General features: G+C 40.5%; 2 protein-coding genes across 16 annotated transcripts in view; one reads left to right on the forward strand and one right to left on the reverse strand.

Annotated features, from left to right (window-relative positions):
• The window catches only part of MANBA (mannosidase beta), a 65,458-nt gene extending 41,809 nt beyond the window's left edge, over positions 1-23,649 (forward strand). For 5 of the 12 annotated variants that reach the window (XM_042811768.1, XM_042811777.1, XM_042811776.1 and 2 more), the window contains 9 exons: positions 1,341-1,483; positions 2,499-2,756; positions 4,944-8,434; positions 9,841-9,949; positions 11,216-11,373; positions 12,300-12,390; positions 13,117-13,284; positions 14,730-16,459; positions 16,589-23,649. In XM_042811768.1, the coding sequence (XP_042667702.1) occupies positions 1,341-1,483; positions 2,499-2,756; positions 4,944-5,168 (626 nt within the window). In that variant the 3' untranslated portion in view covers positions 5,169-8,434; positions 9,841-9,949; positions 11,216-11,373; ... (2 more) ...; positions 14,730-16,459; positions 16,589-23,649. Of the gene's footprint in view, positions 1-1,340; positions 1,484-2,498; positions 2,757-4,943; positions 8,435-9,840; positions 9,954-11,215; positions 11,374-12,299; positions 12,391-13,116; positions 13,285-14,729; positions 16,460-16,588 lie in introns of all 12 variants that reach the window. The other 7 variants (XM_042811772.1, XM_042811773.1, XM_042811774.1 and 4 more) reach the window with 7 other exon arrangements.
• The window catches only part of NFKB1 (nuclear factor kappa B subunit 1), a 58,595-nt gene continuing 45,881 nt past the window's right edge, over positions 12,935-25,648 (reverse strand). For 2 of the 4 annotated variants that reach the window (XM_042811765.1, XM_042811767.1), the window contains exons 15-24: positions 24,952-25,093; positions 21,959-22,073; positions 19,702-19,903; positions 18,528-18,697; positions 17,579-17,681; positions 16,605-16,726; positions 15,683-15,752; positions 15,177-15,349; positions 14,865-15,042; positions 12,937-13,731 (exon numbers count right to left, since the gene is read on the reverse strand). In XM_042811765.1, coding sequence (XP_042667699.1) covers positions 13,544-13,731; positions 14,865-15,042; positions 15,177-15,349; positions 15,683-15,752; positions 16,605-16,726; positions 17,579-17,681; positions 18,528-18,697; positions 19,702-19,903; positions 21,959-22,073; positions 24,952-25,093 — 1,463 coding nt within the window. In that variant the 3' untranslated portion in view covers positions 12,937-13,543. Of the gene's footprint in view, positions 13,732-14,864; positions 15,043-15,176; positions 15,350-15,682; positions 15,753-16,604; positions 16,727-17,578; positions 17,682-18,527; positions 18,698-19,701; positions 19,904-21,958; positions 22,074-24,951; positions 25,094-25,648 lie in introns of all 4 variants that reach the window. The other 2 variants (XM_042811764.1, XM_042811763.1) reach the window with 2 other exon arrangements.

The following is a 25,648-nucleotide window of genomic DNA, read 5'->3' on the forward strand; positions in this document are numbered from 1 at the left end:
GTCTCTTCAGTTTGCCTCAGTACAATTAGCATGAATGCCAGTGTTATTTTGTTGGCAACAGTCTGATCTTATAACACAGTTCAGTTTTATATGAATTTTCCAGGCAGATTCAAGTTTTCTTGTCTGTTCACCCATCTAGCTGACTGTGAGCTTGCTTAAAACGAGGTGCAGGGTACTGAGCTGCAGCTAATGCACTTTGTTCTCCATGAAGTTCATTCATGTCTGTATGAAGTGCAGGCTGAGCATGTTCAGGTCTGCCTATGAAAGCCACAAACACACCCTTTCAAGATCTACGTTACTCTGGATGTGAGGTCCTTAATTGCAAAGTGTTTACAAGCAAAAAAACACCAGTGTTACTGGAAATACTTCTCCAGCATCCCTGAACTTTAAACCTGCTGTATGAAACAAAGAACCGGAGGAGGGATGGGGTGAAGTAGATGTCTAAGTTATTTATTTTTTTTTTTAAATGAGAAAATGGATCTGACTTGCTGCTTTTAGTGCTATTTCAAAAACAGTTGAGCAAAGAGAATGAAAATGTTGATAGAGGATTCAAGGTAGAAAATAAATAGAGAAAGAACTATTTCAAAATGTTTGTGTGGCAGTGTTTCATCTGGCAGTTACTCTTTTTGGAGAGGAGACAGAGTTTATCTGTTAATGATAGACCATCAATATTAAAAGTAATGAGGTATAGTTTTCCTTTCAATAGGCGAAGCAAACTGTCTTATCTACAGCATGTCTTCAGTAAATCCCATACAGTGAGCTTTATTTCTAGACCTGGTCAAATTCATTTTGCCAAACTTGGAGCTGTCCTTGGTTTGAATACTTGGGCTTCATTGCTCCTGGTCTTTTAGGGGAGAACTGAGGAAAAGGGAAGAGATTAGGCAGACCATTGTGTCCATCTCCTTGCAATGGTGGGTGTTGGTGGCAATGCCACTAATGCCTGTGTCTTTGGCTGTATTCTCAACAGCATAGAGGGTCTAGCTGCATGCTTAACATGAACTATGCTGTGTCAGTTATGTTAAGGTCTCTCGTTTGAGGCTTTCCTTTATTGAATGACAGTGTGTCAGTGGTAGGACTAATTTTATTTTTTTTTTAAATTTGACCTTGTGGCAAAGCTCAAAAAAAAAGATCTTTCAAGAGCATCAAATTTATTCCAGAGGAGAACCATGCCTGGAAGAAAACAAGATTAACTTTAGTCATTCTCTTTGCCCGATAGGGTGAAAAGGACTGGAGGGGGCATTATTCTGTTAAAGCAGCACCTGAGAGCACAAGAAGCTGTTGTGTGCCAAGGTAAAGTTGGATTTTGTCTGAATCTTTTCTCCCTTTTAATCCTTTCCCAGAGTATGGTGGAAAGTGGAAACTGCTCCATTATTTTGCCCAAAACTTCTTTTCCCCACTGCTGCCTGTGGCCTATGAAGATAATGGTGTGTTGTATATCTATGGTATCTCAGATTTTCACACAGACCACAAGCTGACTTTAAAGGTAAGTGACACTCTTAAATTACTCTCACATCTCTTGCTACAGAATGTCAGCTACTGAATACAGGAAAATTACACGAACACATCTTCATATAGACAAACTTCTGTAAGTCCATTCCCTAATTCAACATGATGCAATTTACTTGTGAACAGAGGTCTCACGGTTGAAGTGGCAACTGGTGGCTGTGAATTAATAGTGATCATGAAGTAGTAGAATTTAAGATCTTTGGTGGTAGGAGAAAAGCTGCCTCTAAAACCTCAACCCTGGATCTGGGGAGATTTCAGGCTGTCTTATAGTACCCTGGGAAATGACTTTTGAAGGCATTGGAGTCCAATACTGATCACTTCTTAAGTGTCACTTCCTATGAGCACAGGAACAGGCAATTCCAAAATGCTTGATGTCAAGCAGGTGGGGCAGAAGGCTGGCTTGGCTGAACAAGGATATCCTAGAGCTTAGAAAAAGCTCTAGAAAAAGAAGGTATATGGCTGATGGAGGCAAGGTCAGGGATGCTGTTGCAGGGAGAACGTTTGTGTTGTCAGAGCCCAGTTAGAGCTGAAGATGAATTACGTCAGATACTTTGAGCAACTTTAAGAAATCCGTTTATTTGTCTTTTTAAATCAGGCAGAGGAACTTGAATGAAAGAAAAAAGTCAACAAATCAATCACTTAATAACTCAATTTTCCAGCACGCTCCTGACAGGAATTAGCAACCCCTTCCTCTCAAGGAGCCTAGAGATTTAAAAAGCAAACCAAGAAAACGTTACAGATGAGAAGAGCAACAAATCCAGGCCGACTGCAACATACATGTTGTTAGGTTTATGTAATGGTCTTATTATTCAATAGTGATTGTTTAAATCTTTTCTTGTAGATTTGTTTAAATCTTTTCTTGCTATTAGAGGTGAATCATCTGCTACTGTCAGGAAAACAACTCTTCCAATGAGTATCAGGAAACCTAGGATACTGGGTTGTTTTTTGCACATATAACTTTTCTTGTGCTAAGCTTTGTGGTGTCTGAACAGGTCATTGTGAACTCCTGGAGTTCTCTGGAGCCAGTATGCACTCTTGCCAAAGATGGTGTGACTGTTAAAGCACAAAGTGCGTTCTCTATCTACAAGGAGTCCATAAATGCCTTGCTGGAAAGATGCAGAAATTGTACCAGGAAAAGCTGTGTTGTTTCTTTTTACCTTGTGGGAGAAGATGGACTCCAGAGTCCAATGAATCATCACTTCCTTTCATCCCTGAAGGATGCTGTAGGATTGGAAAAGACTCAACTTAGTGTAAGCCATCTTAAATTACTGTATTTGGTTTTGCTGATCCAAGTATTTTGAGTTGTTTGCCTCTTTTAGTTTCTGCTTCCACTGAATATTCTGTCTCCTTAGCTGCTGTAGTTTAGCTTCTATGTAGAGGAGTTCAAAGTCATGTGTTTTTGTTTTTTTTTTTTTGTCACCACATACGTATCTGAATAATACTGTTTTTTCCATGTATGTTTGTTGTTGTTTGTTTGTTTAAATAATGAAATCTCCATTTCATTTGTTTTGTCTATTTTTCACTTTATTGCTGTAGCATTGCTCCTTTCATTCTTCTTGTCTCTAGACAGCAAATAGCATTGTTGCAAAGTGTTTTTGGCTTGAAAACATCAATGTAGGTTGGTACCAGGTCAAAGTAATTCGGTTGAGCGTGTAATACATTAGTGTCAACAGTATTTCTTCTTGAAGTGCTCAAGCTCTTTTAGATCAGTGTAACACTGCTAACATGCAATATTGCATATTCATTTCCTTGTTCTGCAAATCCTTGCCCTTCAGACATGGGGCTAAGATTTGCCTAACAGTGATTGTTTTGTGATATCTATAAAGTGTGACAGTCTTCTGAACAGACACAAAAGCATTTAAGTTTCTAAGTGTTTGCTTTCTCCATTTACTGCTTTTCCCTGAATTTCTCCTGTTCCTTGCAAGCTTACTTCTATGTAAATATATGCAGGCTTGCTCTGTGTGTGTGTATGTACACACATACTCATGTGCACACACAAATTTAGTTAAGCTTCACTTTTCAGTGCGTAAATCGTATTGCAAAATTCTTAGTCAGCAGAGTGGCTGAATGGGGACCTGTGTGTTCTCACATGTGGCTTCCAGACTGCAGCCTTGCTCTTTAGTGCTAAACTAAACAAGGGGAGAATAGAGGTCTTTAATCTCTTTAAATCTAGACCAGCAATAATTGCTTTACAAAAAGAAAATAGGCTAGATTTTCCCCTCTTATCTCTTTGATGGTAGCAGGGCCTGCTTTCGGAGTATACAAAGGAAAGAAACCAGCCTGTTTTTTATTTATTTTTTTCAGCTGGTGGCACAATCTGGAGTCTGAGTCATGCTGGGTTGCTTTTTTTTTATTTTTTGAGGATGACATCACCAATAATAAAAGCTGTGCAACTGGAGCACTGCTGGGAAATTTCATGCCTTTTTCCCATGGCTGTGTTGTCTCTGCAGCAGCAGCTAGTAAGGATAGCTAGCAGGGATAAATGCAGAGCAGGTATTTTAAGAACATACGCAGCTGTGGTTTAAAAAATATTTTTGTTTCATAAGAAGGTGGTGCTTCTATACATAGTTACTAATAATCTAACTAGACTTCCAAATATATTGCTAATCCAAGTGCTACCCTTCATAGCGTTGCTTACTGTTTCTTCAGTTAGCACACAATACAAACTACATGTACTTTTTCTCGAAAATTAAGGGTTGTTTTTCTTTTAAGCAGGGTGTGTTTTTTTACATTTTGCTCTCCACATATTGGAATTTAAAAACAATATATCATAACGTTTCTTGACAGGGAATGGAGACCGCTCCATGAAAATTTATCCTGGTTGTTCTTTTAAGCTTTACAGACATTAACTACTGATTGAACTTAATATTAGGCCTCATTCTGATATTTCACAACATAGCTGCCTTTTCAATGTAGCATAAAGACTATTCTGTTAGGAAGAGGTGACCTCTTGTGCTGCTGTGACTTTTGCCATGTGGTTCTGTTACTGATGTGATCAGAAAGACCAGCTACTTTAGAGCATAAATTAATAGGTTATTATAGGTTATACCTACCTAGGTACGTAGGTAAAGGGGGAACTCCACAGTAAATCACCACAGTAAGTTTAGGATACAAGTTCTGAGTATAAATCATATTACTATTTATTTGGTAATTTTCAAAAGAAAGGAAAACACTCCTTAGTTTCATTTTTCACGATCTGTGTTATTCTGAAGAAAAGCTATCATTAGTATTTGTGGTTTTTGCATGATTGTTATGTATTTGACCTTTTAGTTCCAGAATATATTACAGTAATAGAATAGGAAAATAAGAATAACTTTAATCAAACGTGGGGGTTTTTTTCAGTCTGTTTTAATCACAAACAACTCTTTCACAGTTTGGGTGTAACTGGTTGTTCTTAGTAAGTATGTTTTTTATTTTTATTTCTTTTTTTCTTCCAGGCCACTGTATCGCAACAAGATGATGTTTATAGATTTGATCTTCAGACTACTGCAATTGCTCCTTTTGTTACTTTGGATGTAGGGAGTATAAAGGGTAGGTTTAGTGATAATGGTTTCCTCATGATGGAAAAGAAGAAGGTGGTTATTTTTTATCCTTGGGAGCCTACCAGTGTTGAAGAACTAGAAAAGTCGTTCACCTTGACATCTTTGATGGACGTTGCCTGATGATTTTGTTCTAGATGACAAAACAGGGAGAGGAAAAACTGGGAAGAATTTGACTGACTGCAGTTGAGGTGACCTACGAGATGAGATGACTGAATGTTTTGTTTTGTCATGTGTGAATTTTAACTGCTGGTTCAATGTAAAGATAGCAACAACACAGCTTGCTTATAATATATGTGGTGCATTGAACATTGGCTTTCTCAGGTAATTACATCCCACACAAAATGGGAGGGGTTAGTTGGTGTAAGACTCTTCCAATTCATGTAAAAGAAATTACTGGGTTGTAGTTCTCTCCTACGTCAAAGACAACAGATATGTACCTCTAGACTATGTTTGTAAAATACATAAATTTTTTCCACTTTCACAATGCTATAAGTGAAAAATCATCCTAGGACTACCAGAAGGTAAGGAGGAAGGTCAGGGAATGAAGCTGAGACCACCTCCACAGGCCAACAAGTTGAACAGTGCATTTTTTTCACCCAGCTCACTCTTAGGGTGGTTTGTTTCATCTACTGTAGTCCTTGCCCCATTAATCTGGTTGCTTGTGCAAGGCCTTATTTGTGAGGCCAGGCTGAGGAAGGAAGTTGGGAGAAAGAAAGTGGGGGGGAGCACACCATCACACAGTGCTGCTGGCTGCTGCTCTCTGTGTACCACTGCCTCATTTAAGTCCCTCTGCACGTTCCTCATGGCAGTGGCAGCAGGGGGCCTGAAGGTGTTCAGAAGCATGTAGATGTGGTGCATGGAACATGGTTTACTGGGCGTGGTGGTCATGGGTTGATGGTTGGATCTTAGAAATCTTTTCCAACCTTAATTATTATATGGTTCCCAGACAGCTGCAGTCACAAACTTTGTTTGCTCATGTGGATTCCTGCTTAGTGTGTCATGGTATGAGATGTGCCTGGCTGTGGGAAAAGAATGAGAGAAAAGTTGGCAAAGGTACAAAGAGAAAGGAAGCAAGAGAGAAAATAAACGGTTATTGAGAGGACCACAGCATTAGAATTTTCTCCTTTTTCTCCACTAAATGCACAGTGCAGGGACTGATGTTCTCCCTTGTGTATTGCTGCTACCTCCTGGCACTCCCTGTGAGTGGCCTGTGCCCCACTCTGGGCCTCTTCTCCTTTCAGAGGAGTTGGCTTACTTGTTTATCAAGCAAATTGTGTCATAATTCTGCTTTGGTGTGTTTGTTCTTAACCTCTTGTGTGTATGTCACCTCCAAAATGTTATATGGACGTCACCAAAGGAAAACCTGACCATCTTTAATTTGTTTCTTTGTATATACCTTTCCTGTTGAAAACACTGCTTACTCATGATTAGATCTGGGGGTCCGTTATGTTTGTTAGTCCATACAGAGTAACCGTACATCACCTTTTACTCTGTTTCTGAATAAGTTGTTCTTAAAACGTTTTGGCTTCCCGTGGAAATGTCTCACTTAGGCATTTAAAGATAAGAAAATAAATGTGCTTCAGTGCAGGGGCTACAGCAGTCTGATAGATAGCAGATGATAGCAGAGGGTTTGGTCATCTGGAAGTCCAGGTCACCAAGCTGTGCCTCAGCCAGGTTGCTAAACATCAACTTCTTTCAGATGTGATTTGAAATGCAGCTGAGATCTTGCTGGGGTTCCACGGGGAACCTGTTGCAGTGCAACCACAGTATGCATTTTCCTGCATTTTTCTACTTCACAGTAGAAAGTGTCTGAACAAGCTGTGCTGGTGACATCCACCTCTGAAGTGAAAGCACCATGTAGATGATATTTATGGGGGTGATGGGTTATGGAGTGCATACAGGGAAAATGATTGTGTGTCATATTGGTCAGTTAAAAAAACCTGAAGTAAAGGGTTGCTTTGTTGTAGTGGCTGCAGTTCTAATGGGCAATAAATAAACATCTTGACAGGTGCTTGGTGATCTGCAGCTGTTTTTGGAATGGGTCATTAACCAAAATGAAAATAGTCCTGAGGAAGAGGAAAAACTTGAATGTGGAAGTGAAATGATTAATGGAGTTTCCTTACAAATGCTTTACTAGGTCATCAAAACAGCTAACTGAGCATTGGAGGTCTTTTCTGATTCAAGAGTTGTTAAAAGAAGATGTGAAATAATTAAAATATGTTTATGTGCTACTATTTACAGATTATGTTAAATAAATAGGGAAAATTATAGCCATGAATAAAACTTTACAGATAATGCAGGTGTTGATCACCTCATGTAAATGGTACATGAGAGGCACCCTGGGCCAAGAATAGAAGAAAAAGCCTTTAGATTTTTCAGTATCTTGGAATCAAGTGGAATCATGACAGCAATAGAGCCCTATATAAGGTAAGGATGGAAAAACGTAACCACTATGCCGAAAATATGGGATAAAAATTATTAATAAATACCACTTCAGCATGTTAGGAAAATAAGAGGTTAGTCAGTATCTTCCCATCCTGCTTTGATGGGAAGATACTACAAATGTCTCTTCCAGGAACATCTAGCTAGAATTTCAATATGGCACTTAATAGAGTTCAATAAATAGACAGAATTACTTGTTTCAAAGAATATCGAGAGGACTATCTTAAGACCAATGATATTTGTTCTAAGTGCATCTTGGAATATAAATGAAATTTCACAGTCATAGAAGAGAGCTTTTGGATCTTTAGAAGATATAAACAATGAACGTAGACAGCTGTGAACTTGTTTGGCCTGCCATGAATTCTGGGCAACATTATGAAAGTACGTGATGTGGCTCATCGATAATGGTAATGGCTGTGCAACCAGTGCCCATCTGCAATGTTATACAGAAAAGTGCTCTTCCATAAATGTTGTTCTGCTCTTGTGTTTTGCAGTTACCAGATTTTGGAGGTCAAAAGCACCCTAATTCTGTGTCCATTCTTTCTCACTGGAAAGCTGTTACTGAGTACTATGTGCAACAGTACATAGAAGATTTACAATTACTTAGGCCAAATAGTTGGTCACAAAGCCGTTCCCTAAATATAGTCTTCATATCCTTAATATGTTCTTTTGGTTTAATGGTGCTTCAGCAGATTTGTATTTGTAGATGCTACTTTTCTTGCTCCCTACTGCAGCAATCACTGTAACATCTACTTTGGTTGACTATTATCCCTTGGTGTTTTTGCTGTTATATACTTAATTACACTGTTCTGCTTTTGTCTCAGATCAGGGCAAGGACAAGAACACAACAGCGAAGAGATCTTTGGAGTATCCATCCTATCTATGCATCATCCATAGCCATCTGAGTGTGGGTTCCAGTGGCTCAACTGCACTTGTATTGCCAGGTGTATCTGATGGGTTGGGAATCGGCAGTGAATGGATTAGGAAAAGCAATTGCTACGTGTCCTGGTGCTTGTCTGCAGTGTTGTTCTATTACTGGTGGCCCTACCAGTATTCTTTCTGCATGTAGCCTTGCAGCACTTTGTCTAGGGATTGCTGGGTTTGCTCGTGCTTGTGTTTTTTTCTAATGGATGGAGACTGCTTCCCTGCCAGGCTCCTGCAGGGCTGTTCTCCACAAATGACAAAAGCAGCCATCAGATTTCCCTTCAGCAGGACCACTGCCAGAACAGAACTTGAGAGCAGCTTTTGGTAGAAAGCTGTATGGTGTTAACTGGGGCGGTGTCCTAAAACTGGTCTCTGTCCAACTTTGCTCTGAACTACTTTGAGAGTTGCAGAAATGGTCTGTCTGATGGTCTGTCTGATGGTCAGGGAGCTGCAGAAAGCACCTCTGGTGATACTTTCTGCCATGCAAGGAAGGCTTTTTTTCTTTCTCTTTTTCTTTTTTTTTTTCTTTTTTTTTTTTCTTCCCTTTCCTGCCTCTAACTGTTTTTGAAAGCCTTTCTGGATTTTATATTTCTGGTTTTCATGAGATGTGTACCTAGAATTCATCTCCAAATACGTAGCTCTTTGTCAGTCTGTGTTACCTGTTGCTTGCCTAGCCCAGGGCCTGAACAACTTGTCTGCTTTAGAGGCACATCTTTCTTCAGCACTTCCGTTCCTGTTAGTACCCCGTCTGTCTTTGGAGTGTGTAGCAGAGTCACTTCAATGACTTATAGCAGCATCAGTTGCAAGGGAACAGGAGAGTGAGATTCTTGTACTCGGAAAAGAAGAGTTAGGGCTTGCTTTTACAATCCTGGAGTCTTTGTTTTCCTTTCTTACCCTGTGGGGGAGAAGTTGAGTAAACCAGGATCTTGTTGTTTGAATGTTTAAGTGTATGTTCCAGTCAAGGAATCGAGTTAACGTAGTTGTCCTTCTCAATCAGATGTCAGAGGATAGTGAAATGAAAGTCCCTGTTCAGTGTAATTAGGGATAGAGAAGCAAGTCTTAAGTGAAAAATGCAGAACCTTAGCAATTTCTTGGTTTCGTCTCTGTCAGCATTGGGAAAATGCCATTGTATGTGGCTACTGTAGGCCACGGGTTAACTGACAGTAAGTCAGTCACAAGCATTTGCAGTGTGTAATGAAGCCCACAGATCAGCTTGCACACGTCTGTGTTGTGAAAGTAGCGTGGCTAAGTGGATGATGGAAAACTTTTTACAATTGGTTTTCCCACTGACTTATTTAAGAGTTCTATGGGCTTTGGATAACGTACGTACTGCAGCCTAGTTCTAAGCAGGGCATCACATTATTTTGTAACTCTGGATACAGAAAAGCATCTACTGGAATTAACTTGTGCTGTCTTTTGCTTGTAGCTGTAGGAATCTTTTGAATTCATCAGAAGTTTGGATGAAACTTGTGGCAGAATCGCTGCAGGACTGCTCTGCTTTAAGAGCATTGTATGCTCCAGAAGAGCTGTAAGCTGTAAGTGAGTATTGGCCAGTTGCATCTTGAGCTAATGAATGGTCACCACTGTTCCTTGTCACCTCAAGGGAGGGAAGGTTGCTTTTTTCCTTAAATGCAGGAAAACAGCACTTCACCAGCCCATGAAAGGGAGAAAAGGCATTTCATATACCACTGTAGGCTGGTAAACAAAAGTCACTGGAAACTCACAGCAATGGCAGACACTTTAAAAACAAGCTCAGTTAAACTTTCTAAATAGCCTTTTTTAATGTCAAACATAGAGAAAATCTGTAGTGTTCTGTTGTCACGCCATATTTTTCCTCTGTTCCCTATTTCTGGTGTCTGTTACTGTGGTACAAAGCAAAACAACGCAGCAGATATCTTTTACTGCAAGTGCAGATTAAGTGTATTTCAGATTTAGATTCTTGCTATAATTTATAATATATAATGTATAATGTAACTTATAGAACTTGACTGGAAGTGTCTAAAGGTTGCACCTGTCTATATACTGGGGAGGGGGGGAAAGCTTAGTTAAATACCTTTGGAGATATTTCTAGATTAATCTCTGCCAAAGAAACTGAAAGTGTGACTAGCACTCAGAGGGACGAGCCCCCAGTGCAAACATCTTGAGATGCTTCAAGTTGTTAGTATATGCATTTTGGCCCTTCCTCCAGCTTTGCTGTCCTATTTGCTAACAGCAGTGCACTCTAGGCCTCCTGCACAGTCATGCAGTAATGCTTGGAGTAAATAGGAGCTTGGTAGATTGCTGGAACAGTTTTCCTAAAGGTTCTGTTAGGGAAAAGGTAAAAGTAACTCCAGAAATTCTATTTAGAACAGAGATACACTTAGCTTTTCTGAACTTTAGTTAATAACAGGGTCTTGATTTTTGTTCCTTCAGGGCTAACGTGGAGTAGAATAGGGACAATAGCTTGTGCTACAGGCCTGTAACTGTACTGAATATGAGTCAGTAATGATTAGTCCTTGTTACTACCCTGTGTTGGTGTGGTCAAGTCTTCTCAGTGTTGGGTGGGACAAGGTTTCTCCATAACCCAGTCATGCACAGGAGATCTCAAGCAGTGAGCTGGGTTCTCTCATTTGTTTGACCTTCAGACTTGGGGAACAGGAATAGCACTCCTTTCTTGCATAAGGTGACATAAGAATAAATCTGTGTCTAAGGTGAGCTAATGGGATGTATAAATCTCTCTTAGTGGTTACTTGTTAAGAATACAGCTACTCAAAATGTTTCTGTTGAGACTTGGATGCTCTGCTCATACTCTTTTCCTGTAGACCATGCTTCCTCTGCGTACACTTCTTCCTTCAACCTGCATGAGGCAGCAGTGTGCTTGGGCATTTCCCCTTCGTTGTGCTGCCTGCCTCCTTCCAGGTGCCAGAAGAACAAGGCTGCGTGCCCTGCAAAGGATGACTGCCTGCTGATAAGAGAAAAGGTAAGGAAGAAAGAGCAAAGCTGTGTGCATGAGCATTTTCTTTGAATTAAACCGAGGTAAACACAAGGCTCTCCAGTAAATTTACTCTGCTGGTGTGGAACTATACAAAAAAGAAACAAATACCTCTTGCACTAGGCAGCCTGACACCTGTAGTGCTCCCTTGCCAGCTGCCTTCTATTCTTGCCTGCTTTTGCCAAACCATGGTCATGCCTGTAACAAATGCTTAAGATGCTGAGGGCTAAAGCAGATGGGAGAAGTTATGACCTGACTAGAAATTTAGTGTTCATGTTTGAATTAATGAGACTACATTAGTATTTTTCTATTGCTAAACCAACAAACAAACAAACAAAAAAAACAAAAACAAAAAAGTCTGAAGCTTCTGTTGCTGCAAAGAAACTGCAAGAAAAGATGCCAGCCTGCCACTTATGCCAGGTCTCTTCTGGTGGTTTAAAAGCAGCAGAGGGCCGGAAGCAATGCTAACTGTGCTCATCAACAGCCAGCCTGCCTTGGTGACCTGCAGGATTACAGAAACCTTGATAAAAGCCTCTGCCACCCCCTCCAGGCTGTGCTGGAAGATCGGTGCCGGAAGGTAGGAGTGACTCAGTGGCTCTGACAGGGACAGAACATGAAAACCTTTGCCCGTTTCTGCATTTAAAAAATAGTTGCAGCTAGAAATGAAGGCGGAACACTGGACAACTACACTCATCAAACAGAAGTCCACACTGCTGCATTCATAGGCTGCTCATGTGGTAACTGAAAGAAAGCATTGTATTTTTACCATTTTGTATCCTGTTTCTCTGGAATTAATTCAGCTGGATATGAAGTTACTTCAAAAGATTTTTCACTGATTGTGACTTCATAGTAGCGTTTGCTGTAATGAATGGAAGTATTTAATATTATTTTATTTATATTATCTCCTTTCCCAGGAACTATATCCACATTGCTGAAGACTGAGGTCAGCCAAGGATCATCAGTGTGTCAAAAACTCCACCCCTGTGCCATGAAAGCTGGCTATGGGTAAGCGATATGACAGCACTTTGCATTTTTATAGTTAAATCTGATAGCTGTTCTGTATCTGCAGTAGGGGCAATAGCTGTAACTGTTGCACTCACTGGGATTAATTTGAGACAAAAAGAAATACTCCTCAGAAACATGGTTATAGAGTTGTTTCAGGTAGCCAAGTAAGAACCACCTCATTAGTTTTGCTGATAAGCAGAATTGTGGACTTCAGCATCAATGACTCTGCTGCCAGAATTATGAGAACTATCAAGGACTATGAATCAGAGGCTCTCAGCACAGATTCTCAGCTGCAGCAGATCCGTGTGGTCTCGTTCCCTATAAGACACTTAAGTTTAAGGAGAAGAGGTTTGCAACCTTTCATTTATTTTAGCAGTTGGAAATTGCCAGAACTCAGTACTAGATCTTCTGTAACTAATTGCAATTGGAAGTTATGTAAAAATTACAGCAAGCGTAGACAAGATTTAATTTTGAGTTTTTATTATAAAAGTAAAATAAAAATAAGCTTTTAAAAAGCACACTTTTTTTTTTTAAAAAAGGAACTGATATAAAAAACTATTTACAAGTAGGAAATGCAAAACTTGATTTTTTTTTTTTTAGAGGCACCAAAGCTATGTTTAAATACATTATTTGAAATATACAAGATTTTTTTTTTTTTTTTTTTTTTTGATTCTTTTGCCAGAGTTGTCACTGTTGCAATTAAAGTCACTATTTTTTCTTTACCAGTGATTTTAGGAGCTTTTTCCAGACAACCGTGCTGCAAAACTTCTGAAAGGAACAGCCAGAAACCATCCTTTGATTGCTGTGTGCTTTACCTCTTTGAATTAAGTGAGCTGATATTAGGCATTAATAAGGAGTGTCTTTCATCTATAAAAGAAAATCCTCACAAACCAGGTGAGCTCCCTCAGTCCATCAGTGTCCAGTCCTTTGTATTAATGTGGCACGGAGCCCTGGTTCTCAGATGTGGCTTATAAATGGACAGTACTTGAGGAAGGAAGCAAGGGTGAGGAGTTACCACTGGTTCAGGTTCATGTGTGGATCCTCCAGTGCATTTCTGGTTGTGAATTTACTTCCCTCCAGCTGTGACAACATCAGTGTAATTCTAAACGTTGGGGTTGTTTCTGTAACTGCATATATTGCTAATTGAAGTTACCTAGTTAGGTATATAATTGCTTTGCTCTGAGCTTTCCTGGCTGTAGCCCAGGGTCATTTTGCTAAGTGTTACCGATGACTTGCTGTTCAGAGAGTCTGAATAAGTAAAGCTCAGTTTGCGGAAGGAGGTCTCTACCCCGCTGTCACACGTGCTTTCAGTGTCTTGAAATTTGTGATTATAAAGTTCACCTGAGAGAGAAAAGGGAAATCAATTAGTTTGTTTTACTTCAGTGACATCCCAAAAGGCCAGAAGAATACAAAGCAACAGGTTACAACTCTTGTATAAGGAAATAACTGTAGCTTTAGGTACTGCTATTGGAAAAGGCTGAATCAGCACAGGCTGAATGCTTTCAGCTGAGCAGAGCATGTGAGCTGATGCACTGCTGGCAGAGATCAACTGCAGGCAGCGTTTGGGTGAGATGCGAAGCCTGCTGTGCTGCTGACATTAATACTGTCACCGCACTGGAGTCAGGAGTCTGCCCCAGTGTGGTAGCAGCAGGGCAAAAAGTTCTCTGCATCTCAGATGCATGGACTGCACAAGTACGCAGCTCCAGGATGAGGCTCCTTAAAATTCTCATGTTATTTCAATTGCTGATTTCTGAGGTGTTTGTCTTGAACAATTTTCATCTAGTTATTAAAGGGAGACTGAAATACAAAGCTGTCATCTGTGTAAGCTTCATAAAATAAGCACCTGATTGCGAGAGAACTGTATCAGAGTTGTAGTGAATAGAACAGCAGCTGGTGTATTACAGAGCCAAGTGGTATTTTTCTAAACAACTGTTTTTAAAAAAAAAAAAGACATTCATATTGCAAAGCAGCACAAACTCCCTCTTTAAGAATAGTCTAAAGAGGTAATATGTACAAACACACTCTTGAAAGGTGCAAATGTTTGTTCCATGTCTAGCACAGTTGGACCAGGATGGAGTTGCTATGGTTGATTCTTTGAGAAGTTTATGAACCCCAAACATCTGTGTTTGTCTAGATTGGGTGGAAGAAAGGGGCAAGTGAAAACATAATGGGAATGTGTATAAACCTGTAAATTCATTCCCTAGTTTATCTTTTAAACATCTAAGGAATTAGTATCAGTAAGTGGCAGATGACCACATTAAGGAAAAAGGAGCCAGTTATACTCAATACTGTAGCTACAGGTTAAAATAATCCATTTTTCCTCTTTCTTGTGCATCTAGCAAATGTCAACTGAGAAAGCCCTACATGGTACACAAACAGAAACAGGTAAGGATCTCAGACATAATGGGTAAGAAACTCTGCTGTCTATTAGCATTCCAAAGCAAGGAGGAAGAACTAAGAAATGTTAATTTTACCTGTCTCTCCCTTTGCAAAATTGGCTGGTGATGATATAGGAAAAGCTTCTATTGTGTTGTCCTCCTGGTGAGGCTGACTTTGTGAACTAGATAGTGCTTTCTCAATTACTTCAATAGCTTCCGTGTGATCCATCTGTCTCAAAGCAGCAATCAGCTCTTGAACTGTACCTCCAGAAATCTAAAAGAGAAGACAGCAGATGCTCACAGCTTCATCCTGGCTCGCCAAAACCAAAGGGCTGCAGTATCTCACTGTGCAGGACAACATTCACTGCACATCTGCATGTTCTTTATAACTTGTTACAGCCACATTACCTTATAGTTATCTAGCAGAGTTTTCGAAGGTGAAGGGCTCAACCTGAAAGCATTATTAAGAATGCCAAGACCCAACTTTTCTGCTAGAGTAGACCAGTTCTTGCTTGAATCAGGTGTTTCCAATAGCTTGTAAAGCTGCTGCTTGGAGCTTTCATTCAGCTCTTTCAGAGGGCCTGGGGAACAGAAAAATACATCTGTAATTTACATGAGTCACACACCAGTTCATTTCTAAGCAGATGCAAAACCAAATTAAAAATTACTTATTGTAGCATCCACTGCTATTTACTAATATATTGCTGTAATACTGAAAACGTACAAACTTGGGTCCTCATGCCGTGCTTCTTAACAGAATCTTGCTCATTCAAAGACTGCAGTGGTAGTGAGTACCTCTTCTCCCTCCCCACCTCCCTTACGAGCCTCTGCTTGTTTTGTTATTCTCCAAGCATGCTTTGTGTACTCAGCTGTTCATTACCAAGGGGAGGCCAGGTCCTCTTTACAGATGTTACCTTGTGTCATTAAGTCCTCTGAAACTGCTGCTGCTGCCACGTAGGGTTTACCATTTAATATGTCATATACCTAAAAGAATACATTCAATTTATTATTTAGCAAAACCTGGTTGATTGTCCATTATTTGGACAAGTTTCAGTAGTATTGTTTCAGTATTGTAAATGGCCCCCCCCCCCCTTTTTTTTTTTTTTTTTTTAAATCATTTATACCTTGAGGGATAAACCTGTAAGTTCATCTCCCTTGCCCTTAAGCTCTGTCGTCTGGCAATTATTGTCAGGATACAGAAGCAGTCTGTGCAGTAAACAAGGGGCTGTAGCAGCAGCTAAGTGAGGAGTTAGCAGCTATCTACAACTAGTAATTTGAAACAAAGCCTGGGCTCCATTTTCATCTTCTCGGTACCACTCCCCACCCTCGCTCCATGTGATCAGAATGCTGGCTACTTATATGCTCACATCATGCTAGCTGCATGTACTTGGATACTGGAGCTTGAACCATGTAATCTAACCAATGTTCAGGTAAGACACAAAAGTCTATTTTCACTACATACCACCCAGTCTGCAGTTCTAAAGACCGTGCAGCAGAGAAATGTATTACAGTGTCTCACCCTGGGCTCGCAGACCCTGAACGTGCACCTGCAAGCACAAGCTGCTCAATCTGCTGCATTCTTTTCCATACTGACAACCCCAGTGCAGCTACTTTGAAGAAATGCTTGTTCAATCCCGCTCAACAGAACTAAGAGGAGCTTCCAATCCTACTTCACCGTTTCTTATGGCTCAGTAAGTTTGTTTTTTATGTCAGTGAGGTGCTACAGAACTCTGTCACTATTTATATAACTAGATGAAATGAAGCAAATTGGCTGACAAAACTGAACTATCCTTTTTTTTTTTTTTTTAAAATACTAAAAGACAACAGACCACGTACCTCCCAGTTGGCTGCCATATCCAGTGGCGTTGTTCCAGGTACAATTCCTTCATCATCATCATCTTTCACATCTTCTTCTACATCAAAGAGTGGCTCAAAGTTCTCAATGTGAGGATCTGCACCTGGAAAACAAGCGGGCAAGAAATTTCTAAGGAAAGGCTTTTAAGCTGTTTTACATTGTGTTGTTGAAAAGCATAGTTAAAATAGCTAAATTAGAAGGTTTGCAATTCAAAACTTAAAATACATATTTTAACTCAGAAAATAGTAGGGTTTTTTAATAAACTGAAGTTAAATCATCCCTGTGTATTCATCCATTATACAGACGGGGGAAAAATGACAAGCAGTGTGTTAAGGCCTGAAGAGTCTGATTATATAAGCTGACCTTCCAGTTCCATTCTTGGCTCACACAGAGCACGTATGTGATGAAGCACTGATGCAGGGCTTCCCTTTTGTAGTGTCAGAGAAAGCACAAATGTTACTAAAAGAGCAATCACACAGCCAGAGCTGTGGGAGGCTTGGATTTCTGTTTCTAAGGAGAAAATTCAGGTATCGAAGGTTTAAACGCAACTGAAAAAACCATTCCAGTACAAAACCAAAACTAACTTTACTGTAGTGATACAGAACTGGGTAGAAGTGTTCCCAGTTTCTTTGCCTTTAAAAGCAGTCCAACCCTTATTCCAAGCATAAAACTGGTTTTTTTGTCTGCTGCAGGTATTTAAAAAAATATCTACAAATACCCCAAAACTTCCAAGAATGCTTGGGAACTATTTTTACTTAGATAGTTTTGCTTTGCTTTTTTTAGCCATTAGATGGTGCTAAAGACCCCTGAAACTAGGACTTTCCCGAGCAGAAACAAGCCTTTTAACATCTGCTATCTTCTCCTCATTAAGAAGTTCACTAACTCCTAAGTGCAGCCCCCTAACGTGAATTGGCACAGTTAAAGAGAACACTGCAACAAATATTTGACTGAATACCTGCTGCTTTGAGAACTGCTGCCAGTTTTGTAAAGCCCCTTCCAGCTGCTATGTGAAGAGGCGTTGTGCCATCGTAGGTAGTGCTGTCCACATCTGCATCACCCTAAGTATTAAAAGAGAAGAAGGAAAACGCTATTCATGCATACAGTACTGCTACATGGAGACTTGGCTGCATAAGCCTTGTTATTCTGCAAGCAGCACCATTCCATGCCTGTCTGTGCAAAAATTCCAGCCGTTGTCTGAAAAGAATGAATCGGAAGGTGATTACAGCTATTGGCACACAAGAACAGACAGTGGTTGCGCACTGCAGTACTACAGCAGGAGGCATGCTGTCTGAACCCAAATAGGCCAGGTAGATAAAACTCAAAAGCCACTTTGCATCCCATAATACTAATCAGATAATAGTTCTATTATCAGATTACCCTCAGCATCTGCTGTGCACTGAAAGCTGCCTTCCTGCTGCCCTTCAGCAGAGCAGATGGGCCGCTAGCACATCTGTACCCCATACCAGGGGAGCTACTGCAGGTAGCTGTGGGTGTGTGCAATTAAGTGTGCTAAGATCAAGGTGCGAGAGATGAGACAAATATTTACAGATACACACAGCTATCTCTCTGCACATCTGCATACGCATTCCACCACACCAGATCAGCAACTTGTTCGTGAGTAGTTTCATTGGCTGCTGGGATTGCTCAGTGCAAATTAAGCATGGCACAGGCAGTCAGGTCAGGGTCACAAACCAAATTTCTCAGCTTAAAAAAAGGTTCATCAGCAGTGCTGAATAACTAATAGCAAATAAATAACATCAGTGAAAATTTTCCCATTATACCAGTTAAAATAACCAAGCCAATAAAGAGAAACACCACTTCATTTCCACTGCAGACTGACTTATTTTAAAAGTCTTGAAAATACGTCTCTGGGAAGACCGGGGAGAAAGAAATTCTGCCCTCACCTCAAGCAAAAGGCAGCCTGCCAAGGGGATGTTCTCTTGTTCAACAGCTAAATGCAATGCAGTTCGTCCAGATTTTTGTTCCTGAGCATTGACGTTAACTCCAGCAGCAATCAGTAGTTTCAGACAGGACAAGCTATTGGCCATCACCACCATGTGAACTGCACTGAGACCTACACAAAAGCCATTTGTGTACGTTAACATTTGAAAAACACAGAAATGTCACAGCAATGACTTCTTAAGCAGCTGCATCTCTGAGAGGCTGTAAAATGACTGAGAGTTACTGTAGTTATCTGAGCACGAGTGACCTTTGCCTGTCTGTGCACCAAAAATGGTGATAATTGAAATGTTCTTCGTGCATAAATTGGAACTACTTGTATTATTGTGACTCAAAACCATGCATGAGAAAAATCAGCGAATTGCACAGAGGAACAGAAAGGAAGAAAAATGAATCACCCTAGAATGTTCTAGAAACATCCTGGAGAATAATGCTCCTTAAAGGTCAGACAGCTCTGTCACCTCAACATTAATTGCTCAAAAAGAGAATCATAAAGCTTTCTACTTACAAAGAATACGAAGGATCAACTCTCTCTGACAAACTTAACACAGTTTTTTAAATCGCACAGTGACATTTTTAGGCCAGGTATTTTACTATCTACATCTAGTGCAAGAGTACTAAATTCAAATGACCTGAGCCATTGAGAAGTGGGAGAGTAGGGTCTCTGTGGGTATTTTATAAGCTTTAATAACTCTGTGGTCCCAGTGTTCCAGATGTGATACTTGACACTGGTCCAGAAATGACTTTTGAGGGAACTTTATCCACTGGAGAAGAGGAAATATTTTCACTTGGAATTTCTTCTAAACAGTGGTTCTCTAAGGCATCCCAAGAGGAACACGGTTCCTGAATTTTTGTGATGCTAAAGAACAAAAAGTTCAAATCCATAGTGTGTAATATGGACATTACCAATCTCTACGTTCTGTATAACCACAAAACCTACACATGTATGTTCTTTTATCTGACTGCAGGTGTATAAAAGCCAAGGCTACAATGTGCAAACCATGGAAAGATGCAACTTCCAAGGTCTGTATCCGCCTAGAAAGACTGGGTTGTCAGAAATGGTGGGGTGCTTGTCTAGAAGGCAAGTAAGTGTAAAGTACAGGCACTATCGTTCCATACCTTCGCCATTGAAAAGGTCAATCATTGAAGATGCCTTCTGATGCTTGAGGAGCAGACTCAGAATCTTGTCATCTCCTTCAGCAGCAGCTAAATGTAAGACAGAATTACCATGGCGATCCAGAAGGTTGACATTTGCTCCAGCCTTCAGCAAGTCTTCAACCACCTCTGCCTGCTTTGTGATTACTGCCAGGTGCAAGGGGGTCTGGAAGCGACAGAAGTGAGCCATGAGAAGATGAGGGGCAACAACACCCCTTTACAGAAATCTGCTAAGCCAATGAAAGCACCTACTGTGAGGTGCTGCTCCGCTTTAACACTGGCACAGGTGAAAAACTTGTGTACGAGTACATTTTCTTCTGCTGTATAATACAGATAGGGTTTTCTACTTACTGGAAATAAAAGCCACCTCACTGGTATCAGCAGTCAGACCTGAGGAGGAAGGAAGACATTGCCTACCTTGTGGATTGGGGGACTAACCTGGCTGTTTGTAGTGCAAGGGTCTTGGAAAATGAGAGAATCCCCTGTACTCCCAGATGCACTAACCCTGCCAAGCTCCTGCCACAGAAGGAGCACACACACTTTCTAGAGCCTGTTCAGCTCTGCCTCTGCAACTGAATCATACTCTAATTTTGCTCCTAAAAAGCAAGTTCCCAGCCACAGGTTTAGGATTTCCTTATCCTTCAAAACAACTACATACAAAAAAGCAGAAAAACTTGCTGTTCTGTTTGCCAAAGTTCAGATTACACAATATCATCTAGCTGATACTGTTTGCATGGGTTCCTATTTTTGCACAAAGACACCTGTAGCACTGAGGCTCTCAGGCTGAGATTTCAAATTTTTCCAGATGTTAACTGTATACTGCATCCTTGCCAATAACAAGTTTCATGGATCACAAAGTGTGTATTTAACAGTGAGGCACTGCAGTGGTTTAGGAAATTGTATTCCTAAACTAAAGTAATCTGAAAAATGGAGAAGATTCCATCTCCATATCATTACTTTTATATTTACAGATTACTGTAAAAAAAGGAACTAATTTCTTTAATAATCTATATACCTATTTCTTTAATAATCTGTAAAACAAGCTTGTGTTTGTCAGTGGAATTACCAACGTATTTGCAATTACTTGAATTGATATGGCAAAGCATGAGAATCTTTCAGAGTATCTGCACAAAGGGAAACCTTAGACTAAACCTGCATTTCCCTCCCATCACTGGCTTAAGGCTTAAGTGAAAGGTAGAGCAGCTGGAGAAGTTCTGGTAGTTAGAGATTTATTTCTTCTATGGAGCACAGCTTTGCTTCCTATTTCTGTTAAACAGAGGGCATGCAAAATTCAGTTCAGAATCTTTTTGCTTTCATCACCTTTCACATTTCAAACTTCCTTTATGAGAGGACAAAATGAAACATGAAGGAGAACAGAGAAGTCACAATAAAGCCTCTGAGATTATCTGCACAGAACGAAGTCTTGGCTGTATCATTTATAGCGTGGAGCTGAACAGAAAGAAATGGCACAAGTCTCAGAAGTGCTGCTGTGTGATGTCCAGCTGGGTACCTTTGTGACAACGGAATGGCATGCATGGTTGAAGAGAGCTGCTTCTACTGGCAAGTTTCCATAGCTGTTTATAAAGCCCATCTAAGTTGCAGCAGAAAAAGCTCAAACTGTGTTACAGATAAGTTGAGGAGAGAATTGTGCTGGGCTGCTAACAGTTACTTCCCTACTGGGTAAAAGACGTTTTTTTTTTTTTTTTTTTTTTTTTTTTTGTGGTACACTGTGAACTGAAAAATGAAAGAGAAACTTTGGTGCTCATACAACGGGCATGAAGACCTAGGCTACAGAAAGACATAGTTTGTTACAAGCTTCCTCAGCAACACACTCATGATCCTGAATTATCCTGCATTAAAACATTTGAAAGAGCCCAGAGTTGGCACACTAATCCAGATCTCTAATTTAATAACAGAGGAGCCAAATAATGAAAATATAAACTGAAGAATTCGGTATTTTGGGGCTGTTCTATAATAAACAAATGGAGATGTCTCTCTTAACATCAAGGCAGTTAGGAATTAATAGAAGGAAAACATGCCCTTGTTCTTCCACCTCCTTACAGCGTGTCACTGTGTTCCTCAGTGCGTGAAACTGTAAACCAGTTTGCCTTACTATGTGATCTGGGCTCATTCTGATGAACAGAAGGAAAATAAGACAGTAAGGAGAACAGTTACAGCTGGCTGAATGATCTCCATCAGTTACACCACCACAACAGCATACCTGATAAAGGTCATTTCTCATGTTGATAATGCTGCTATAATTCATGTCCGGCATCACTTGCAACAGGTTTTTAACCAGTTCTCTATGAAGGTGGATAATTGACAAATGAAGGACACTGAAACAAAATAACAGATTAGCATTGTCACTGTATTCTCAAACGTATGATACAAATTCTAAGACTTGGCTGTACAGCTGACTATTAGAAGTCTTTGTCAACACCTAAAATAAATGCTAACATTAAAAAAAACTGAGCCAGAAGAAAGCTGTGTTACCGCTTCAATCACAAAAGAAGAGTCAGGATGAATTTTGCTGGTCCTGAGTATGACTTAACTACTAGCCCTACAAATAAAAACTTTGCATCACAAAAGAAATGTCTCAGAACTTGTCTCAAATAGCCACATTCTTCACTGGCTTTTTTTTTTTTTTTTTGTCAGTATGCTGAATAATTAAAGCACAGACATCTCTTCCTGTCAAAGCCTTCCTCCAGAATTTCCACAGCCCTCTGCCACCCAGGCAGATTTTCCCTCAGGGGTTCCCCCCTCCCCATTCTGTAGGTTTGTCTTGTTTTCATTTTCAAACAGAAAAATGACTCAGGGCTCAGGTCAGTGACCAACACCCCCAGGATTTGCAGCAGTGGCCAAAGGTGTCTTTCTTGCTGAAGGAAAAATGTGCTGAAGGACATGAGTGACTCTGCAAAGCAAAGCACCACTTCTGCTGAGTTTCTGCTGCAGCCTTTGCTGTGCTCTGCTCCAGAGATACTTCCTTCACTCCGCCAGCCTGAGTGGCTGTACTTGCCAAAAAAACACCAGGAAAAAAGCAGGTTGTGACAATAATCATTCATCTGATTTGTCTTGTTTCTTTGAGACGTCATTTCAAAGCTGTGCCCCGTTTGGAATCACACCTTAGCAAGCTCTCCCTGGCCAACTTCTAGAGTCTCTTAAACCTTTTGCTGAGGACATGCATCAGCACAGGTCACACAATGTGCTTGTTAAGGAACCTGCTACAGGAATACCTGAATGCACTCACATCTACACTTCTATCAGAAAAATAAAGAAGTCCCTTGCCATTTGTGGCATAGAGTCCTCTTTCAGTTCAGAACAAGCACTCCGAATCCCCAAGATACGTTAAAAAAGGAAAAAAACAACCAAGACTTCTAAAACAAACTCATCCCGAGAGGCTGTTTTATTGTCTCTGGATACTGCCATAGGCAGCACTGTGGCACTCTTCCTCCCTCAGCTCTTCTGTGCTGTTCCAACAGTCCCACTGCTGCCATAAAAGAAGTGTTCCTCTGCTCCCCAGGAGCTACTCTCTATGATCTCTCCTGCTGACATTTTATTTCCAAATCTCACAGATTTGCTCTTCTACTGCCTTCAGTTCTCTTTCCTGTGGTAAATATTTCAATTTTACCTTGTGGAGGCAAAGTGCTTTAATGTGACTTCATGAGATCTGTGCTATGAATGCAGTAACAGTGAGCACTGCTTAAGTACAGGCTGATCACAGATTAATGTACTTGGTATCAAAGCCATTACACAAAACACAGGATCTCAACAAAGGTATTTTCATTCCCTACAGACTATTTTCATGAAAGATGTACAAAACTGTTGTTGGTAATATTTCTGTCATGGCTTCAGCAAAAAAATTTATAGTGTTTTCCATGTGTTTGTAATGATTAAAGTGAAAGTTACAGAGAACTGATGTATAAATTTTGGAATTTTGTTTTTTTCTTAAACAGCTCCTGTTAGAGAGCTGGCAGACAGCCCCCAAACCTTTGTTTTGTTCAATAGCTGCAGAGCAATTTATATGCATTACATGCTCACAGACTAATTCCTTCCCAGGAGAAAAGCAACATGAACTTGAGACTCACATACTTGCAGGTACTTCTTGATCCAGGAAAAATAACTGTCATAATGATTAAACTACTTTGACTCGTTGAAAAACCCTTCAAGTCCAAATCTGGGGAATGCCGTGTTGATGTTTAAATGCAGGTCGCTCTTACTGGGGCTGAGATTAATACTCTCACAATCTTCTGGGGATTATTAGTATCATTTTTTTTAACATTAAAAACAAACAACAACAAAACCAACAAATACACACAGAAGTTGCATTGCCCAAAGTGCCAGCAGATTTCATTGCTAGCCCCTACATCATCCATATACCTGTTTACCTCAAAGCTTCATCAAATTGCCAGCTGGAGAGCAAAGTAAGCAGTTCTCAGTGATTTTGAGTATATAGCTTATCAGTATTCTAAGGCCTGCTTCAGTCTTGTAATTTTCCATCTGGTTAGGGACCTTAAGGTTTACCTGGCATGTACTGCACAAAAGACTGCAATTAAGGAAACAAAATTGATTGTGCAGAGCCTGCCAAAAGCCTACCAGCTAAAAAGCGACAATGTGATAATATCACTTGTTTATTCAAGAGAGATTACCTTTGCTTGTGTTCAGAATCACTTCCACCAAGTTTGGTTTTAAATAACTACTAATAATCTGTTCCTCACTGTGAGTCACACAGAATCTGCACAGTGTCCTTTGGTATCAGTAGGAGAAAAAGCAGCAAAGACCCTCGAGCTATTATTTCTACTTCTCCCAGAGCATCCACAACTCAAAATTCCCAATGAAGAGTTAGGGACTTGCATAGCATCAGAAGCAGGGCACTCTCCTGCAGCACAAAGCTGGTGATCTCCATCAACTGTGTTTCACGACAAATGCAGCAGTTCACACTCAGCACTGATCTGAAGTAAGAACATGCAAACTCACAGCATCCTCCACACACCCTCACACATTATTTCTGAGAGGCACTGCAGCAACCAACTTGGTGTGAGCAGCAAAAAATCACAACCATCCCTCTCCCAAGCAGCATAAAGGAGAACGATGTTTATTTGATTCGAGTGGTGCTGCAGTCCCCGATCAGCACCCACAGCAGGTGGAATGCTAACTACGCTCTGCTGCCAAAGACTTCACTCTCCCGTCACTGAGTCCTTGCCAGCACTGACTTACTTGTCTCCATTGTCATCCTGGACAGCAGTGAGGTGGCGCTGAACAGCTAGCAGCATCCTCACATCTCCAGTTACAGCATAATCAAAGAGAGCGTTGCAGTGACGCTTGGCGAGCTGCATAGCCTTCTCCAGGAACAGACCATCTGCAACACAATTTTTTGTCTTTATTAGCTCAACTGCCTTCCCTGTAGCAGCACCTTTTGGCCACAGAAATAAGAAGTGCAAATCACCACACATTCATTACTTAATGATTCACTGACACGGGTTGTTAATTACACCTGAGAGGAAAGGACAGAGGGAATGAGTCTTTTGGAAGGAAAACAAGGCACACGCTGAGCACTTGGGCAGCAGGAATCCTGAGAACAGCCCATCTCTGGAAGCTACCTGTGGTTTGAGTGGCACTGATAATTCATTAATGTGCACTTGTGTGCAGTGAAACAAAAGAAGCAGAAACTTGAAACTGCTCAGATACAAGAGACAGGCAAAGCCTCCTGTCCACAGAACACTTAAAAGAACATCCCACATGGTTCTGACTGATTTAGACTGGAGCAAACTGAGGCACAAGAAGCCTAAGAGACCTAAGAAAAATTGAGGGAACTGGGCTTGCTTAGCTTAGAGAATGCTCCAGGGAGACCTCATCATGGCTTTCCAATACTTGCAGGGAGCATATGAACATGAGGGGGAACGGCTTTTTACAA

Source organism: Centrocercus urophasianus, unplaced genomic scaffold (genome assembly GCF_019232065.1).
Source record: "Centrocercus urophasianus isolate 14NV4802_14NV808 unplaced genomic scaffold, USGS_Curo_1.0 seq_13, whole genome shotgun sequence".
Classification (NCBI taxonomy): domain Eukaryota; kingdom Metazoa; phylum Chordata; class Aves; order Galliformes; family Phasianidae; genus Centrocercus; species Centrocercus urophasianus.